This window comes from Cyanistes caeruleus, chromosome 4 (genome assembly GCF_971803275.1).
Source record: "Cyanistes caeruleus chromosome 4, bCyaCae1.hap1.1, whole genome shotgun sequence".
Taxonomy (NCBI): Eukaryota; Metazoa; Chordata; class Aves; order Passeriformes; family Paridae; genus Cyanistes; species Cyanistes caeruleus.
The window spans coordinates 59,582,424-59,603,897 of NC_141704.1; the positions used below are offsets into that span (position 1 = coordinate 59,582,424).

At 41.7% G+C, this 21,474-nt stretch overlaps 1 protein-coding gene across 13 annotated transcripts in view; it reads right to left on the reverse strand.

Moving 5' to 3' along the window:
• The window catches only part of ITPR2 (inositol 1,4,5-trisphosphate receptor type 2), a 259,828-nt gene that overhangs the window by 203,192 nt on the left and 35,162 nt on the right, over positions 1-21,474 (reverse strand). For 8 of the 13 annotated variants that reach the window (XM_086885021.1, XM_086885019.1, XM_086885012.1 and 5 more), the window contains 4 exons: positions 10,169-10,239; positions 2,982-3,097; positions 1,806-1,892; positions 959-1,117 (listed from right to left, as the gene is read on the reverse strand). In XM_086885021.1, the coding sequence (XP_086741147.1) occupies positions 959-1,117; positions 1,806-1,892; positions 2,982-3,074 (339 nt within the window). In that variant the 5' untranslated portion in view covers positions 3,075-3,097; positions 10,169-10,239. Of the gene's footprint in view, positions 1-958; positions 1,118-1,805; positions 1,893-2,981; positions 3,098-10,168; positions 10,240-18,042; positions 18,143-20,056; positions 20,390-21,474 lie in introns of those variants that run through there. The other 5 variants (XM_086885023.1, XM_086885018.1, XM_086885024.1 and 2 more) reach the window with 3 other exon arrangements.

Sequence of the window (21,474 nt, forward strand, 5' to 3'; positions counted from 1 at the left end):
GGAGAATTTTCACATACCCTTTGGATCACTATGTGGAGCAGGGAAAGACTCTGACTTTGGGGATATTTGACCAGGAGCTGGGAATACAACCCTTCTCCTCTCAACAGATTGCAAAAGGAGTTGCAAGCAACCACACTCATCATCCTGGAGAGCATCCCAAGGGCTGGATAACCACAAAATTAATGAGAGAAAAATATATGAACAAAGAGGCATTCCCTTCTACAATCATATGAAGGTTTTCACAGATTATGCATGAGGGAAAGCAGCCAAACATTCCCAGCCAGGTCTACAATATAAAACCCCACAAGTTCATCATCGTGTGGCCTTCCCAGAGGCAGATCTGAATTCTCCACATCAGTCACTTAACCAAGCCACAGAATGAAGAAGGGAGTTGTGATGTCATGGCACAGCTCTCAGATCTGCAGCAAACAACTCTCCTGTGCATTCTTCCTCTCATCAATATGCAAGACTCCTGCAGAAACCTACCCAGAAAAGACTTTCCAGACTATCCAACCCAGTTCCAGAAGGGAATATAGATTTAAAGAAAGCTGATATATTTCCTAGAGACATTCTCTATCAACCTTTTGAAAAAAATGTTGCCCAAAAAATTTTAAAAACCCAAAAATCTTTAAAAAAATAGACTCTAGCATAAACTATGATTTCTTGTCTGCTTTGTAAATCTGCACACAGATTGTCTTAAGTAGGATAAGTCTAAGGTAGACTTAGCTAAGATGCCCTAACAGAGAGGCTTGGTTGAATGTGGCAACACATTATATTCCAGACCATATAATTTAGTAACACTTTCTAGTTACACATGAAAGGTAACAGTCCTAATCACTCTTCTAATTTCATCTTTCCTGAACTGAATCCATTATGAAATAGGTCTGCATCAAAGAAATTGTATCTCCTGGAATTCTTCTCCCTTCTCCTTCTTAACACATTCAGTATTTCCACTTACATTGTCACCTTCACTCCGCAGTTTCCAGAATGGCTGGATATAAAACCAGGAGCCCTCATTCCCTGCAGCATCCAGGGACACACGCATAGCATTCTTCTCTAGTAGAGCTGGCAATCTCTTGTTGACTGTGAGGTACTTGTTGCTTTTTATGTGCAGTAGCTGGGAACAAAGAATAATTTTTAAAAAAAAATTAGTACAGCTTTTATTTGTTTTTTCTGCCTCCAGTCAAAAGAGGAGGCACAGGCTTTCACACTACAGAGATTTTCTATAATAAATATAAATACAAAATAAAACTATTAAGCATTTATCAAAGTATACTACACTTCAGGAAAACAGATGATCTATTTCAGATTGAGAGAAATGTGTCAGGAATCAATTCTACAGCAGGGCAAGAGTCCACTGCAGTGTTCCCTTCAGGAATTACATCCATTACAGAAAAGTTGTACTGCACTTAAGAACTTAGCTCTTGTCTCATTTATATGTCATGAAATACAGATTACTTCAATGATTTAAAAGGAGCTGCACAGCACCCCTATAGCATGATTTTGAAATAAGTCTTGAAAATAAAAGATACATATTTACATTCAGATTCTAAACTGCAGCACCAAGAAATACACATAGAATTTTTATTATGACATATTATTTAAACAGGAATTTGCAGCACTTCTGGTAGGCTTTGAAACAGGCAGAAAAGCACACTATTGTAAACTTCACCAAGTTCTGTTTACCTGACCCTAGCCAACCCACGTTAAAGCAGGTAGTTAGTTTCATTTTCATTGCAACCTTGAAATGAAACAACCGTTTCCTTTCCAACACTGAGAACACCGAGGGATTTCAATAGGTTTACCTGGATGACGTTGCTGTATTTCACAATTTCGCCCAACAGCTTCCTGTTCTCACTTTCATTCTGCTTTTGTTCCAGTTCTGCTGCATGCTGCAAGAGAATGATTATTTCTTTAGACTCTACAAAGGAAGAACCTGAAACACACGGTGCAAAAAGGAAATGGCATCATATTCAAATCTTGCAACCTATAAGCATTACTGCACTGGAAATATTAGCACCCAAATCCTGACACTGATTCTGATATTTTTATTACCCAAAATAGGGACTCTGTCACAATTTATGGGTCACACCTGAGATGCATGCTATTTTAAAAATTTTCAAGCCCAAAAAGTAATTCCAGGTGCTTTATTTCATCCTGTAGAGGATAAGAAAGGTCCTATGATTAGCTTCTGTCACCACTCCTTTTACTTGTTCAGGTTTAATTGTACATAAACACATGGACTTCAAAACAAAAACAGGTCACAATTGGCAATATTAAAATTAAACACAATAGACTGGGTCAAACACAGCCACAGAGCAAACTCTCAGCTCCCAGCACTAATTACTGTGTAACTCTGGCCACACACCACGTGCCTTCCTTGCTGTTTTTAACTGAAAGCACTGGTGACCTCTCCACTGCCCACAAAACTGTCATCCAGGTTTGACAGGACCTTATTTTCACTTAATCTCATGCATTCAGTTACAACATCAGGCCAGCTGTTTTTCAGAGACAGAGGAGTTGCTCCATCCACACCATATTTGAGGCAAAACAGAATCTGCAAAAGGGTTCACAAAAGACTGAAGGCAAGGACAAACACAATTCTGAGGATTTTCCTCGCTAAAGCCTTGAGGACATCTCTTTGTTCACTCTTCTGCCTAATTCCTGGTAAGGATTTCCAGCATTATTTAAACCAGGGCTCTGTCCTGATTTTAACTCCATTTTTACTTTATAAAATTTCTGAAAGCTCTACCTTGCTTACAGCAAAGGGGCAAAACCCCCAGCCCAAAGCAAGATAAACACCACAACTGGAGCTACAAATGCCAGTCAGGAGGTAGGAAAGCTAATATAGAGTTGCTATGGTGGCATAATAATACCCATCACGGTGGTTCCCAAGGCACTTGGTTATTATTCTTTCTGGTGCTATTGTAATTCTACAGCCTGCAGATTGAGATAAGATTACAAATACAGATGTCTCTTACTTGAAGTTTCTTCAGCAGTGCTGCTTCTGTATGGTTTCCTTGTTTGGCTTGCTTGGCTTTCCAGTACTGCTTCTGGGCTGAGTATCTGTTCATAGGACACACCTTGAAAAGGCAGTCTGGGGAAAGATTGAAAGAAATACTCCCAAGTAAAGTTGAAAGACATTTCCTTCATTTGTAAGTATGCTTTAGTTAGGTTTTTTTGTCCAGAAATGTCCAGATACTGGTGTTTAAACGCAGTCACCAAGTCAGCTTGGTGGCAGTGATACCATAAACAGGCTGGAATAACATTAGAGTTGAATCTAAAGTCTTTTAAAGCCCCACACGTTCTCACTGCAATTTTTGTAAGAGCCCCAGGCTGTGATTCTGCCATATCTGCCTGATGCTTTATTAGCATCACAGATGCACTGTTTGAAGGCAGTGAAACCTTGGAAGAACGGTCCTGCTGTGTGCATGCCACACACCTGGCTTACCCAGCTCCTCCTGGCACTGCTGAATCCAAGGATGGCAGGGGAATTCTGCTAACAGCCACCAAAAGCAGGTTCACACAGAGTTTGGGTCTCCACATGCCTTCACTGAGTTGCTTTTACTGTTAGGGTTTTTTAATCAAAGTAACACAAGCTGAACATCACTACAGTCCAACAGACAGGGAAAAAAGCAGGTGAGAAGAGAGGAGCCACCTGGGTGGCTTGTGCACAGGGTGGTTGTGCAAATGAGAGAAAAGGAGGAGGAGGAGAAGAAGGAGGAGATTGAAGCCAATGCTGAGACACTGAGTAAGAAATGTGGAGCAGCAAAGGAAAGAGAATCTCAACATACCAACCCTCATCCCATTCCCACCAGCTCCCCATGTGGAGTGAGGGGGCTGCATATCAAGAAAGGGGAAAGATATCTAGAATTAAGCCAAGGGGTTTTTCCCTAAATGCTTGTTCAATCATTCATCTTTATTTCTCAACACTGTAATTAAAAACTGAAAGTTAATGTTAATTGGTAAGGAACTGAATTTTGTGAAATTCTCTGACTCAAGAGGTTTTGGGGGTCTTTTGTCCAGTGGCAGTCCTATAAACTGTAAATAGAGGCTTGTGATTCATCCAAAGTAATTACTTTTAGAATGATAAACAACATCTAGTCTTGCACTGTCACAACCGTCAACTGCTCTAAGAGCAGCAAGATTTGACAGACATTTCAGATAGCAAACGTTGGTAATTGTCCTGTCACATGCCACATGTATTAATAGGCAAGAAGAGGGAAGGCTTCTGCTGTGGGAGTAGTAAGGACACCCAGGACTGCCTGGGTGTTGTAGGGTGAAGCTCTTCCCCAGCATGAGCTGCAGTCTGTGGATGTCAAAGAAAGGTCTGTCCCCAACTATGAGCCCTCCATATTTCACTGGCACAGGTGGCCAAACACTGAGGACTGGACCCAGCCCCTATTCAAGCAGCAAAGCTTGTCCACACAAAATTACCCCCAGTGGCAGAACTTTCCTTGGCACTGACCCAAAGTGCTCATGGATTTCCTCCCCCCGCTGCCCCTTGCAGCCCTGAGTTGCTGTTCCAAAGGAAAAGTCCTTATCAAAGCAAACCCAGCCATTCTGCAAAGGGGTTCGCTTTCATTTCACATTTATAATGGGAATTATATCACACAACCTACAGTACACAACTCCTAGGTAATTTTTACAATATTCTGGAAATCAAGAAGGTGAAAAAAACCCCAAAGTGCTGTGTACCATTAAATTGTACCATATATTATAGGATATTTTACCGGAAGTATCAGGATTTCAGCTTCTAAGACAAAAGCCTGCTATTATTTTCTGTCACAATCTATAATTAGCATGCCTTCTCAGAAGGTTTTATGAAGTAACAATACCTTCTTTTTATAGGACCAGTCTTCATTTCTCAGTTACTCCCCACACACCCTGCTACTTAGAGTAAGCACAGCGCTTCTCATTCTCCTGCAGAGTCTCAGAGCACAGTGCTATCACTCTGCAGGGGGCCTTTTTTAAATCAGTGTTACTTCAATTGTATTTCCCTCAATTTATAGACTAAAAAAAAAAAATCATATTATTTGTTCCCAAATAAGCTTTTTCCTATTTTATTTTACTTTTTAGGATTCTAGATGTCTTGAAACAAGGTCAGCTCATAATTTTTCTCTGGGGGTTTATTTCCATTTTTTTTATTAGAGTAACAAAACTATGTAAATTCAAGCTTCATGATCCTAAACATTGTGAGGGGGTGGAACACTGCCTGTCCTAGAGATCCTACAGTTCAAATAAACAGGAAAAAAAAGAGAAACTGAGGTGTAAGATTATAAAGCAACTTTCCACCACACAGCAGATCAAAAAGCCATTCCCTCCCGGAGGTCAGTCTAGCAACCCACTCATGAGACAGAATGTCTCTTCTGATTTCTCCAGGCATTCCCAGATTGTCCTAGTTCCCAATCCACTACTTCACGGAGTTTGACATAAATGCTTCTCTTCCTGAGGACTAATTTAGGAGGTAATATCAAAGGTAAGCAAATAGCGCCTTCACTCAGGAAGTCTGAAGAGGAAAATAACTCCTATTATGCCCTTTAATTGTTTCTTGATATTGGATAAAGATGGTTTAGAACAATATTTGTGAGATGCTTTCTCTCCCTGCCCTCTCTTGGGAATTTTTTTAAGTGTTAGAAATTCAACACTTGCCCACCATGAAAGATTTCTTTGGTTTGCAGAACTAGAGAAATTATCATGTGGCTTTACTAAAACCAGATAAATGGGTAAGAGGAACTGACAGGGCTATAAAATCACAGTGCATACAAATCTACTGGTTTTGGGGAAAAAAATAAACAGAAAGGCAAAAAGGATCTAACGTGAAAATGAAAAGGAAAAAATGTGGAGGAGCAAGGAGTGGGGCAATGAAGAGTCCTAGGCAGGACAATGAAAAAGCTGTCAGGAGTCTGAGAAGGAAATTAAAGCAATTATGGAACTGGGAGAAATAAGAAGAAAATAAAAGAATAAACCAAAATTATGTAGAAGGCAAATAAAAAGAAAAATGGCAGATGGAAGAGGAAAGGGCGGGAAGAAGAAAAGAGAGAGTGCAAAGAAAGGAAGGAAGAGAAAACAAAAGAATAATGTCAGAAAAACCTTAGATCAGACTAAAGCCTGAAAGGCAAAGGAGGGTATTTAGGAACCCAAGCATCACTTTCACTGCAGAAGCCTCAAGAAAAGAAAGGAATACAAGTTACAAGCAAGGAAGTTTAGACCAGTTTACAAGCTTAGGTCATTTTACATTTAAAATAGGAGAGAGACTCATGCTTCTTTTCCAGAGCTGCTAGATCTGACCAGCAAGCAGGTCTTAACTGTGCTACTTTACACCTTGGGAGCTGAAAGTGTTTCCCACTGGAGAAACACTGGGAGTGTTCTTCCCAATCTCTGTGAACCCAGCCCTGCAGCACAGTAACCATTTCCATCACCACACTCAGTGCCCTGGATCCCACCAGTTTCAGCTGGAATTAACACATGAAGCACCTGGTATGATCAGTCCCTTCAATTCCACTGCAATACAATAAATGTTTTGTGGGGTTTTTTCACCTGGCTTCAGGAAACACGTGTGGGACCAAATTTCACCCTCCTTTGAACTGATGCAAATCTGGATGTGCACCCTGGTGCACACAGAGCCACTCCAGGTTCATCCCAGTGTGACTGGGGGGGAATGAGGAGCACAGCTTCTTCATATGGACACAAAATGAGAAGCAATCACATCTTTCCTTAGCTTAACAACACTCCATGCTGCAGAATATTCTTAAACAACCAGAATAGCAACCACCCACACAAAAAAAAAAAAAAAAAAAAAAAAGTAAACACATAAAAATGAAACTGCTATTTTGAGACACCTTTTTACATAGGGTTTCAGTTCAGGCCAACAGCTCAGTACCTTGATTTGATCTCTGAGTGAATCCTGTAGGGGAGATACAAGCAGTTCAAAACCACAATCTTTCTTTTTTGTCCCTCCCACTGGGGAAAGGGTTGATAAAATATTACCAAAAAAGAGAAAACCCAGTCTTCTCTGATATTAATTTTCAGAGTCAGTCCTTGAAATCTAAACATCTTGTTAGAAACTTGTTTTTCTCATACTTCTTTGGCTCACAGGTCGTGCTCTAACCTCAAATCAACGCCAGTTCAGCTATCTGTGATAAAAACATTGTAAACCATGCAGACAGCACTTCCTATTAGTGAAGAGGCCGTACTCATCCTGCTCTTAGATGCTATTTTCAGTTGCTTATGTCTAATCATTCAATTAATCATTCATGCCTAAGTCTTCCTTTCATGTCAAGAACCTACTTAAAGCAGTTTCTGTTTGGTTTGTTAACTTTGCTGCTGTAATTGAAAGCTATTTCCCAGAAGATTCTTGGGGAGAAAAATATGGATTTTGCTTAGATTCTTGGTTATAAGAACAATATTTAGCAACTCCTTTGCCTCAGGGATCTGAGCACAGCTAAGAAATTTAGCAAAGCATGGCAGAGATGTGCTTTTGGTTGCTTTCATGGTAGAGACACCTTCATGGTTCAAGGCACAAAATCTCAATTAGACAGCAAGTTTTCTGGGCTCTCAGCAAAGCTCCTGCTATTCTCACACTTAGAATTTGACTTAAAGGATGAAGGAGAAAACATCCAAATGATAGGTTAATCTTTCCTGCAGCCATCCTCCTGAACACACATTGATTATGGATACTTGAAGCAGCAGGAAAATTATATTCAATGTCCCTAACACAATAGCCATGCTGTTATAGAAGGTGGGTTGCATAAATTAATGTGACAATTACTTTTTCACTAATTAGTTTCTCCTACAGGTGTTAGAGACTTTATAGCACCTTTCAGTACCTTTAGGAGACTTACAAGAAAGATGGATGGAGAAGGACTTTTTAAAAGGGCATGGAGTGACACAAGAAGGGGGAATGGTTTCAGATTGAAAAAGGGTAGATTCAGATTGGATATAAGGAAGACTTTGTTCCCTCTGCGGGTGCTGAGGCCCTGGCACAGGTTGCCCAGAGAAGCTGTGGCTGCCCCATCCCTGAGTGTCTAAGGCCAGGCTGGATGTGGCTCTGAGCAACCTGGGATAGTGGAAGGTGTCCCTGCCTATGGCAGGGGGTGGAATGAGATGGGCTTTAAGGTCCCTTCCAACCCAAATCACTTTGTTACAGCTCATCCAAATTTGCATGCTACCACCATGCCAGCAGTCCCAAAATTAAGCTATGGTGTGGCACTATAAAGTAGAGAGAGATAAGGAGTGACTGGAAGCAAGAATTCAAAGGGAAAAAAAAAAAAAAGAATGCTAAGCAGCAGCAGGAAGGAGGAGAGTAGCTACTAAAAAGTTTTGGGGCAGGGAGGGAGATGGAGAAGAGGGAATCCCCAAAAAGAGGAGGATCTAAGTTAGAGGAAAGGAAAGATTTGATGCTGTGGAGAAGAGGGAGCAGAGGCAACTGGAGACAAAGGGATGTGCCATGCAAGCAACAGACAGAGGTTACAATAAGGGACAGAGCCAAAACTGTCCACAACTAATGGAAACCACTCCCCTGCAGAAGCTGGGATGTAACTCAGGAGACAGTCCTTGGTTTCCCCAGCAGCAGAAAACAGCTGTGCATTTGTCAGTGTCCCATCCCCCTGTGACATCTGCTCCACATGTGCTACCACCACTGGTGGAAAATCATTAGTGCTGGGAGTTCAATCAGCTTCCACCCTGCATCAAAGTGCCCAAATCATTAACACAGAAACCTATAAAGTTTTTCTTTCTTTGCCTTTTGAAGTTAGAAATTAACAACACAGAGCTGCAAGAAAAGAACTCTTTATAACTGAAGTTATGAAATCAAGCCCTCAAACGCTAGACAGTGTAGACATAACTAGAAAGTTATGGCTGTCTTTTTAAGCTCTGTTGGGATCCTTAGTTGTAGGCATTTGGGTGTATTCAATCATCCTATCACAAATCTTTCCCTGTGACCTTGGTCTCATCTAGAAACCTGGATAAGTTAGACTTTAGAAACAGTCCAGTGAGAAAAATATCGTTCAAAGGATCCCCACATGATATTTTGCACAACCTGGAAAATGTGAGTTACATATGTACTTGCAGACAAGTGAGAGGGTAAAATCACAGTTAAGTAGCCTGAAAGCCACACTGGATGCTATCCCCCAGCTCTGCTTTAAAGTTATTCAGTCACACAAGTGACTGAAATTTATTACTGTTAGTTTCTAAGTATGCATCCTCACTTTCTCAGTTTCCAGTATCTGCCAGTGCGCTGAATGCTCACAGCTGGAACTGCAACCAACTGCTGATGTTTCCTGAATATATAATGGGAAAAAAGTCTTGAACTCACTGGGAAAGTAGAACTTCACTCTCCCAATGTTTTAAATGCTTTAGTTTTTGCAGTAGTACTGCAAATAAAATACTAAGGTTAAGCATGTCAGTGCAACCCCTGAAAATCATAGAATGGTTGGTGTTGGAAGGGATCGTAAAGATCATTGAAAATACATACAGTCATGAAACACATTTCCCTTGCTCTAAATCAGGCAAGGGATTCTCTTTATCTCAGAACCAGTGTGAATCCAAGCCCTTTTAAGCCAAAAGAGGCCTGGATCAGGCTAGTAAGGCTCTGCTTTGGCACAGTTAAAGAGTACTTTTTTAGCAGTCAAGAAGTAAAAACTACATGTTGTCAGTGCATTGGTATTTTTTTCCAATAAGCAAAACAGCAGAATTATCCAAATCTACAAAGTCAAGTTGAAAAAAAACAGATACAGTTTTAAGCAAAAGCAAAACAAAAAGCTGAGAAAATATTTGGGAGTACTCCTTAAAATGGTATCTTATCCTGAAAAAAAAAATAAACAGTCCATCAGCTCAAGTAGCTTTGGACCTCAAGTTTCTTTCCCATTTACAGTGAAACAGCAGGGCTTGAGCAAAGAGTTTGTCACAGAGCAGGGGATCATGTTCAATGTACAGAACAGAGTAAACAGTTCTTGTACTACAGGAAAATTCAGCCCCTTTCACCATATTTTCCACCTGCCTCTCCTTCCTCTACAAATTTTGTATTTTGCTCTCTGCCATTCATGTTCCAGTTTGAAACTTTGTCCCTGTGTCCACAAACCCTCTGGGAAGTTACATGACAAAAGTGCCCAAGGAGTTAGAACTGCATCATTTGGTCATTAAAGAGAAATGATCCCCGGTTACTGACCTCGGAACTTCTTTGGAGGATTAGCAAGGTCACCTGCCTCTGGCTGGACCACACACCGGTCATCCACTAACCTAGAAAAACAAAAGTTACCACACTCACTAAAACATGCCATCAATGCTTATAAATGCACAGACACACCATAGATCCAAAAGCTTCCACATTTCTCCAGTGTAATACAAAAAATACCGTAGAAACTCTGTTATTCAGTTACTAAGCATAACCAAGAAAGTCTACATTTTCCTTCCAGAGAGAGGATTTCTTCTAATGGTCTGTGTTTCAGATCATTTAAATCCAGTGAAATCCCTTTTGTCACACCACATACATTGATGTTCCATGTAAAATTTATGTTTTCCTTCATCAGAGCCATTAACCCTCAATTAGAAACAGTTTGCTTCTCTGCAGCTGTCAGATTTTCTCCTTCACCATTTCTCATCTTTTTCCTCTGAGGAGGCATATGGAATTAAGGTTAGCTCTGATCAAAACTCCCAAGACCACACTTTCCTGTGCTAAAATGAATAAGCATTTCTTTAAACCAAAAGAGAAAACCTAGATGACAAATCTAATATATTTCTTGCAATATTTTAGAAGTTAAATAAACCATAAAATTTAAAATATGAATTGTTAAACTTATCTCAGAACTTCCTAGACATAAATTCACCTTCCTTTCAGGAAGTATCCTGTAAATAATTTGCCCATTTCAAACAATTATTCAGGAAAATCGTGTTTAAGGACACGCTACTGCCCTGCCACTTTACAGCAACTTTCTTAGCAGCATTTTTGTTGGAAATTGCCAGAAAAAGAACAAATTGGCTTCAGCCAAGTTACAGAATAGATGCATTCAGCTTTCACTCAAGTTGGCTTTGCCTCCAGCCACGAGCACAGCGAGGCCGATCCCCCAGCATGCCCATGAATTTTCTACCTCTAGCAAGATGACAAACTGTGGCTGCAGCTCCCAGAAGCAAAAATGACAAAGAATTTTGGAAGTCAGCAGTTCCAATCTCAAAACAGACCTAGATGCAAACATGAGGTGTCAGTAAGTAAGGGGAATTGAATAAACAGCTTCAGGAGCGAGCAGGAGGCCTTAGGGAGTTGTGCTCTTCACAGCTTAGGTTAGGCCAGGCTTAACAAGAACAGAGTAAGGTTCAGAAAGCAGGACTCATGAAAAGTCTTGCAGGCATCCTGTGCTCTGTCCATGTTCTAATAGGCCAAAGCTTCCAATAAATAGCACCTAAATCCTGGAGTCACAGAGAGCTGACAGGAAAGAACTACCTTAACAGAAGCTTTGCCAAAGGATTTAAATGCCAAGTACTTCTCACTCTCAATAAAATCCCTCAAAGGTTTTTAAGGAGGAACCCATAAGGTTTGACCTTAAGCACATTCAGGATGGAGGCATATTGAAAAGCTAACCATAACACAAAAGGAACCTCCTGTGTTCCTTAGTGACAACTTGTGACAACCATGCTGTGGGTGAAATGCAAAACGTTCACCATGGCATGTCACTGTAGCAAGTCAGATAGAAAACAAGGTGGTGGTGCTGAGCAAAACAAATGAGATCCTGCACACTCTCTGAGCCAGCCAGCTGCAGTGCTCAAACACACTGGCCTTGCAGAGAACAGTCATTCAACAATTAATATTAGACATTCAACAATTAATATTAATCACTTGCCACTGAGCATTCTCTAAAGGCACAAATGTAAGGACTATAAATGAGTTTGGCAGCATTCAGGAACCAAAGACATCAGAGAACACAAAGGAAAAAGGAACTGGTGCCGCTTCCATCCTATGGACACAAAATCAGAGCAGAGAAAGGTTGATTGGCACGTGGCAGTGGCATGACAGAGCAGGAACATCATCTCCTGAGCCCTTGCTCAGCACCTCAGCTTCTCACACCTTTGTTTTTTATAGCACAGGACAAAAATCTGAGGAACGTTTATTTAGCAGTTATTATATTAACAATTTAATCCCCAGCATTTCCACATAATGCCATTCAGCCCATATTCCAGCTGCATGACCTTCAGGGACTCTAACAGCTCCTTGTTTACTCTGGAGGTGCTTGTTACCGTGCGTAAGGAGAGCTGAGCTGCACATTGTACCTGATGCAAGACTTCAGCACGCTCTGTGGAGGGGAACAGAAGAGGCTCTTCAAACACAGACCACTTCCTCTGACACACAATTCAAAATATTCAAATCCCACTTTTATAGCGAGCCAAAAGCAGCTGCTGGTTTGTTACTGACACCTGTGAGGTGGCTGTGTTAAACAAGCAGCAATTCAAGACCTTTGTAACCTGCTAACAAATCCATTTGAGATGTGTGAAACCAAACAACAGGCTTGGCTGCAAAAGATCCTGGACTCCTGCATAACCTGCAGTGTATAACCTGCAGTTACTGTCACACCACACCACAGCAGGTTTTAAGATCACTTGCTTGTAGGTTTGAATAGGAGGCCAAAGTGCACCAGACCAGGCTTTTCAGACAAAGGCAGAATTTATTGTATTATATTTACTGCATTATACCATAAAATGTGCAAGCTATGCAAACATTCATCCAAATTATGGTGCCAATATTCAAGCCACTTAAGCATGGTACTATCAGAGAAGCTTTAACAAACTTCAAGGGGCTTAATTCCTCAGCTGGACTGCAGACAATAATACTGCTTTGTGCTCTCTGCTGTCATTCAGCATCTGGCACATGCGACACAATTGCATTTCAGCTTTCCATACATTGGCAGCACATAAATGACAAAGGAGATCCCTGCACATATGAAATGATCTCTAGCTGAGCTAGTTCTTCCCTGAACACAATAAATACCTGGAGTTTGCACAATCCCTCCAAGTAACTGCTGTAATTAAGCTGTACAGTTCATTGGTAGTGCCTAAGATAAATCATCAGGAAAGTCAAAATAGTAATTACACCCCTGGACTTTACGTATGACCCTTTGTATTCAGTAATTGCAGAATTAAGGGCTGAAAGCAACAATGCTCATGGGATTGCTTGTCGCAGATGCCCAGTCATTCTCCCACTGAAGCCACTGGAAGTTTTTCCACTCACTGCAGGGCAAGCAAGGGCAGTTCCTCATCATAGTGCCACAGGCAGCCAACCTCACAGACCAGCAGGTGTTTGAGCCATTAAGGCCTCACAGTGTACAGAGGTGTATACAGCTACAGCGTACAAAGGCTCATTAAACAAGAATTGGAGCTACCTAAAGCATTGCCTAGAAGATAAGGTGTGCTTATCCACCGAGGCAGGGGGGGAATGTAAAGGCAGTTTCAACTCTCCACTGTCATCACAGTGAATCCCAGGAAGGGTCAGGGTGGAAGGAGCCACAGTGGGGCAGCTGGTCCCACCTCCCTGCTCCAGCAGGGCCATCCCAGAGCACAGGACACAGGATTGTGCCCAGACAGCTCTGGAGTATCTCCAGTGAGGACACTCTACACTCTCTCTGGGCAATCTGTTCAGTGCTCGGTCATTACACAGGAAAAAAAGTTCTGCCTCATGTCAAGTGGTCGAAGTATGAACCTGTAGGGTTCTGCACCTCTCTTCCTCTCATTCTCCCGCATCATTTGGTGGAGTTGAAGCTGTCCCTTCTCTGGTGAAATGGGAGGAAGGACACAGGGGTGGGAGGAGCAGGACTGAGAAGCAGCAGAGGTATAACTGATAAGCAAGGTATGTTGGCAGAAAAGTCTAATGGTGCCTGGGTTCATAGATAGGAATCATATATGCTCCATAAGCCTTTATGTCCTGCAAGCTCCCTTGATTACGTAACACAGATTAAAGGTAAATACACCAAAGGTTTCTAGGAACTTTCGGAGGTAGTGCAAGAGTCAAGGGATAGCTGTACAGGTGTAATAGTCCTAGAAGGACTGTTCCCAGTGACAAGTTATTTCAGATTTACTACTGAGATACAGGTGCATTCTGAAAGAACAAAAAACAGTGTAAGAAAATAATAGGAAAGTAATTGCAGTGGGTTTCATGAATTTTAGGTCGCTTTCATAACATAAGATGCTTTTTAGTTTGTTAAAGAAAGCAGCTACATAATATCATTTATCTTAGCTTTGTGCCTTGAGTTTCAAAAATACCATCTGAAATGTATTTTGCCTCTTCCTACCAACAGAGATTTCCACCCAATCATCATAGACAATATTATTAAGTACAATACCTGAATAAACACATGAGCACACGGACTCTCCCATACATGGACCTGCACGTGTGTGTGTGTGTGACTTGTTAAAAAATACAAGACCCAACTGCTGATGTCTATCACACACTCGGTATTATTTATATATCTATGGAGTATTTTATACCTCAAAAAGCTGAATAAACTAAGCTAGAGGCGATGTCTTCAATCTAAGACACTCAAGCTGCTCAGCTTTTACTCTCTTAATGGCATCATAATTTCACTGCCTTTTTGAGCAGCACACAAGGCCTGGGCAGCAGCAGGAAGAGGGGCAAAGTTGGTGACGGGTATCATTAAGAGAAGCTAGATATTTTTACTGCCAGTGGAGCCCAGCAATATATTTGTTTACAAAGAATGCTGAGGTTCCATTCCAAAACCACATAACCTTGACATCCCTTGTGAACAAAGGAGCTCCTCCCAATGCCTCCTTACTTTGCTCCTCAGATGTCCCTTCACACAACCTCCTCCACAGAAATGTTCCTCCAGAGCACCTGCCACCCAGGACACTTCTTTCCCGCCCAGCTGCAGCACAAAGCCTCTCCTGTGCTCCACACATCCCAGCAACCACTTGGAAAGAGAGGTGCAAGTCATACCACCAAGAAACCAACCAATAATGAACAATAGGTGATTAAAATTTTGCTGCCCTGGAAATCAAACATCAAATACCTAAGTGCCAAAACAATCAGATCCACCCAGTTCTTCTCCAAGTCCACCCACTTTTCATTTCATTGAGCCTCTTATCAGGCATCTAGGTCAGCCCACTTCTTGTGTGCTTCAAGCGGTCTCCTGCCAAAAATCTACAGTCATCCTACCTCACCCTTCCCAAAATGTGAGTTCATACTCCTTTCTGACTACCAGTCCTGCTTCAAATGATTTACAACCCTATGATTTAGCTACCCTGTATGAAATGTGTCATCTTTCTTGTCTCTTTCCAAAGCCAAATTTTCCACCATCATCTTTTCACATCTTTTAGGGTCACCTACATTAATCCCAGCTGGCACAGAAAATAAAAAGGCTCTTCCTTGCACTTATAGCAGTACTATTAAATCTCTGTAGCATTTAGGAAGATTCCATGCTAAAAAGCCCCTTTCATAAATGGGAGGACAGCAGAACACAATATTTCAAGAACTTCATACGAGTGAGGTACAGCAGCTAGGAGACAAGAAAATCTGGCTCCTGCCTGCCTCAAACATTAGGAACTTTATCGTTTCCTTTCTGAACAAATTTTAATTGCCACAAACACGAAGCACAAAACAGTTTGAAATTAGCTATTTAATGGTTTAACAGGGTATTCCCTTACACTAGGAAAGCAAAATTCTATGCATGTAAAACATTCCAAACTCCTCAAGGTGTCTAAAACCTTGACAAATTTCACCATGAACAATCTTCAGTGTGAAACAAGGATGTGGGTGCATTTTATGTCTACACAGAACGGGAACACTCAGCCATTCCCACCATCCCAAAAAATGCTCACATGGGTCACTTTGAACTGTATTATCAAATGCTGTGGAGACACAAGGGCAGAAAGTACAACCTCAAGCACATACTGAGAAACATAAACACCACCATACAAACAGGCAGCTCCACATTTGCACTAATAACTGCACAAATAATTAGCCCTAAAGTTTTTCCCTTATCTGATAGTACATTCATATATTCTTGTAACTGTACCTGCAGGCTTGCATGTCAAGGGGGAGAGGGGGGAGTAAAAGGAGAAGTTTTTCTGCTCAATTAAGCAATCCAGCTATAAATCCTGAATGTCATTTTGTTATTGTATTGTATTGTGTTATACTCAATCATGCTTTTAGCTTGCAAAAGCTCCTGTTCAGTAGAACTTGTTTATCCCTTTTTATAGCTATATTTACATTTTAAACATTGTGCAATTTCAATTAAATTATAAGAACAGAGCTAAAATAAATTATTAAAAAGGAATAAAATGTTATTTGGGGGTTACAGAGGAAATGAGAAAGCATGGTTCTTAGATTTTAGTCTCAGTTTTGCAATTTTCTTGGCCTGTATAATAGCTAAGCCATTAATGCACCAAGAAAATGGTACCAAGATTTGTTTGGACATACTAATTTTTGCCAAGTAAATGAACACTTGTACAGTGTTTCAAGATCCTCACATCAATATAACATACATCAAGTCATTTTCAGTGGTGCCAAGCCCACCTATTTTCTGCTGTGAAAAGGGGATTGGGAATTGGTCACAGTCCCAAGGCTGACAGAGCTCAAGGAGTGTTTGGACAATGCTCTCGGGCACAGGGTGTGATTCTTGAGGTTGTGCTGTGCAAGGCCAGGAGTTGCACTCAGTGATCCTCATGGGTCCTTCCAGCTCAGGGAAGGACCTGTGATTCCAGGGGAATTGGCAATGGCAGGAGGTGTGCCAGCCTATCCCACCCAGCTCCCTCCCCAAGCACACCCAGTCCTGCTGTACTTCTCTACAACACTGGTGCTCTGCTCCCAGGCAGGGTTTGGTTTCAGCCTGTCTCGGTGCCTTTAATAAACAAATTACATTCCCATAAACCCAAGGAAATGGTTGATTTCTTCCTTTGTTTCTTTTCTGATTTTTTTTTAGTATGAAAAGTAAGAATCTATCATACAAGGACATTGCAATTGCCCAAAGGCGTGTCATTGTAAAATACTTCCACAGGCAAACCCTCTTTTAGAATACATTTCTTTTAAGGCTAAAAAAATTGAAATGATAAAATGAGTATTAGGAAAGCTTGCTGAAGGCTTTCTTTAGTGGTTTGCAGAACACAGACCCACTAATAATGCATATCACCTGGAGGACTGGACAATTTTTCCATTACTAACATTTTCCTTTTAGGTAAAATCTTAGCTGTCTTTGAACGGACAAAATCTCCACCAATGTCTCTGAGGCCAGGATTTCACCCCTATCATCCCAGCTTCCCAAAAGTGCCCTGAGGGATGAAGCTTAAAGAAGCAGCAGTGTTAGCACCTCACACTGAGGGTCATTCATCAAAGATTTAATTACAATCTAACCTCTGCAGCATTTCCACTTAATCCAGCTAACTACATATGGAATATAAACAAGTCCAGGATTTGGCCCAAACGTAGAAGTAAATCAGAAAATCAAGATTACACACATGACTTTAACTCTGCGTGCTCACACCTGACAACCACCTGTAACAGGTCTGCAACTTAGCTCTCTCAATGCAAGAAAGCACAGATGAAGTAGAATTATTAGGTATATCAACCTAAAACACGTTAGAAACACTGACACTGGGACCACTGTAAACTAAAAATGAGGGTGTCAGAGGCAACCCTGCAACTTTATGTGAATTTTAGGCATGTAGCTCACTAACCAGGCCCTATCAGACTGAGCAGTTTAAATTTCCATGGTACACAGTGACTTCAGAAAAGAAATTCTAGTAGCAGCGTTGCTACTCCCAAAACCAAGGAGAACTCTTTGCAGAGTTACCTATTCAGCCAGAGACGGCAAAACTAAGCCAGCAGCATAGGGAAAATAATCCAAATCAAAAGAAAGTCTATGTTTAGTTTACAACAGAAGAATTTGAGGGTTTTTTCTCAGCTTTGCACATATTTATGAATGGCCACTTGAAAGGAGCCTCTTATCAGTTCTTAAAGTTCTTTGAAGAACTATATGCTAATAAAAGGAGTCAGAAAAGCTGGATCATTCACTGTGAACATCATTTAATGAAAACTGAGAGATTTACCCAGAAAAATACTGTTGAGAAATGCCAATATCTGTCCAGGAATCAAAAGTGACCTCATCCTCGGAATGAAGGCAGTCACACCTACTCATCAAAATGGCAACACTTACTGTAGAAAGGAAGCATAAGCAAAAGAAGAAAATTAGGAAACTTTGCTGAAACAGCACAATGTAAAAATACTGTTGTTTAAGCAGACAAACTGTAAGGCCTATAATGAATCTCAGCATCTGGAATGACAATGTATATATAAGCAAACACATGCATACAAAAATATATACATACACTAATATACATGAAAAAATTACCAATCCTGCAAACACAGGTATGAATGTAAATCCTGGAAAACGATCTAAGGGCTTTCTCCATTTTGTAACACAAACAGCAGTAATCCAGCAGACCAACCCATGTCACACTATGTAAAAATGTGAGTAGGAGACACCGCTCAACCAAAATGCTGACACTTTAAGCATTCTGCAGTGCGTTTCACACAGGAGATGTAAATTTCATATGCCTAAGTTTTTGCTTAAACCCCAGTTTTTCAGACAGTACAGATAACAAGCCCTCGATGTTACAAACTCTGTTATATGTCAGGATACCAAATGAAGAAAGGAACTCACCTCATTTCAGAGGCAAACAACAGGGACAAGCCCAAGTTAGCGTGAACACAGGTAATTCCACTGAAATTAGTCAAGCAGCCCTTTCCTGCAGCAACTCAGCACCTGACCCAGAGCTTTTCACATCCTTCCTTTAGGGCACCTTCCTTCAGCAGCCCCAGGAGCTGTCTACAAGGCCAAGCACACTCACACAACACATCCTGAGCTCCCCCAGCCACAGCCCCTTTCCATGAGACATGCAATATCCTGGCACTGGGTGCAAGCCTGGGCTTTACAGGAGGAACATGAACCTTTCCTGACCACCTCCTTGCCAAGGAATTACAGGTGCTGCCTGGTTTTACCTTCAGATAAAAACAGCATAACCACCGACAAGCTTGTAGCCAGCATGCAGACTAGATCCCAAAATTCTGCTGCTGGTTTCAGCCTTTACTTCTGCCCCTGGGGACAATGACTTGGGTTGGCAGGGATTCCCTGAATGAGGTCTGATCACCCTTTGATGTGTTCAGCTCTCACTGGTGGCAATGAGAATCGTGCGGGGAGATATCTCCACATCAACACATGCTCCAATTCTCTCAACAAAGGATTGTATGATTTTTATTTTCATTTTGCAACAATAAATGTTTACAAATCTTTGCAGCTGGGATGGGTATTTTTTGCATATTCTCTTTGCTCTTCTCTTTCTTCAGCAGCAAGTTAAAAAAAAACCTTCCAAACAAAAAACAGCTGAGAAATCACAGCGACTTTATTTACTTGTTTTAAAACCTAGAAGAGCCAGTTTCCTGCAGGGAGAGATCATTTTGGGAGCTGCTCCAGATTGTCTCAGAGCTGCTTTCCCAGTTGCTGGGAGCAGCTCTGGGAGTCCTTTGCCACACCTACCCCCGACCTGTACACACTCGCTTGAGAGAGTCCCACGTAGCAGCACAGAGCAGAAACCTGAAGAGGAAATGCGTGGGAATGCTCTGGCCACAGCAGAAGGAGCTGGGAAGTAGGAGAGTCACAAAACAGCAGCCACAAGCAGGGTGGCAAAACAGTCACTTCTGTGCAAGTGGACAGGTGTGAAGTTAAAGGTGGAAAAGGAGCCCATTCTACTTTTGGGAACTTCCCATAATCATAAAGCAGGAAAATGACATAACAAGCAGGTTCACACCTCAAAACTGTTTCAGACCTTTCTCAAACCAACCACCAAGCAGGCTGGCATCTCCCACAAGGAGGCTACACTCAACAGCAGCCAATCTCACATGCCCAAGGACTCTCCCAGGCTCTGAGGCACAGAAAATCCCACATGTGCCCAGCATTTTAACCAGTGTGGCTGCACACTCCAGGAGGAGCTTCCAGGACCCTTCCAGCCCCATCCCTGCACAAGGTCTGGGAACAGTGCAAAAATCACTCCAGGAAACACTTACAGCAGTACAGGCTATTGCATCCAGCACCCCAGAGCACACAAGAGCAGGTGTCTAGTTGTTACCACAGATTTTTTTGGTCCACCTGAGCTCTCAGCAATGACTCTGCTGAGCACCAAGAAGCTCTGTCTCTGGCTGTGCTGCCAGCTGTCAGTCAGACCACCTTCTAAAGTGTGTCTTAACAACAAGCTCTGTTATAAAGAAATGAGTTTGGCCTTTTCCCTTCAGGCCCTCCAGTTCGGCAGCATTCTTTTCAGCTGAAGGAAATGCTTCCAGGTGTCATCGCACAGCTTATCCTGACACCTTAACGGAGGAAAAACACCTGCAAACAATCACTTTCTACTGGGAAAACTGGAGTCTTTTATCACTTCCATACATTTACTGGGAATTAACTGGCAGAGAAACAAGGAAATCAAGTTTTCTAGAAAAGCCTGAACTTGGTGATACAATAAGTGGAACAATGATATCCACTTCATTTTTCCTTTGTAAGTGCAATCCTACTGTGCACACATACACTTATCAGCACTCATGCTATAAATCCCACAGAATCCATGGGTTTTAAAGATGCAGACTGTTTGACCTTGGAAAAAGGAGCATGGTTCCTCCTTCTGGATCAGTATCAAACACAATCTGGGCACACACAACGCACCTTCTCCCTCCTGTGCCAAAGTATATACCTCAGAAAGCAAAGGCAAGCCTGCTCCAGGGTTACACCTAACTCCTGTTGCAAAAACTCTTCAAGCAATCCACTTGAGAAGAACTGTGATGCTATCACAAATTTTATTCCAAACCATGCAATCTTTGGTACCTTTTTGATTGGTCTCCTTCCTGATGCTGCATTGAGAGACATTAAAAACCCCTCTCCTTTCACTGGAAAGGAAAAGATTGTGTGTTCATTGCTGTCACCACTGTCCTGAAAAATGTGAAAAATGGCCTCCAGCTCTGAGAGCTCATAAACCAGGAGACCAAGAGAACAGATGCACACATGACTACTTTTTTTTTTATATCTCACCATTTTTCAAACCCCTCTCTTTTGTTTCTGGGGGATCTGACTCATAATTTTCAGAAGCAAACAGGAAGCACTGCAGACATCTCCAAGTATTTCCTCTCTCCACCCTTCCACCCACCCCTCTTGTCTTTTACATAATTTCTGGAGACTTTATTATTCCTTTTGCTATGTTAACAATGAAATAGCACTTTCCTACACCAGCTCCAGTGCGCCAAGGTGCAAGAGACCCTTTGCCCTGTTCCAAGGGAGAGATGTCCTTCATCCCTCAAAGCAGGGCTTTCTGTGCCTGAGGAAGCCAGGCCTTGGGAGCTGGCAGGAGCCAGCTGTGGGGAATTCAGCCCCGCTCCCCACAGCACAACAGGACCTGGAGCAGAGAAACAGGATGAAGAAGTGTTAGAAGGTAGTGTGCTGG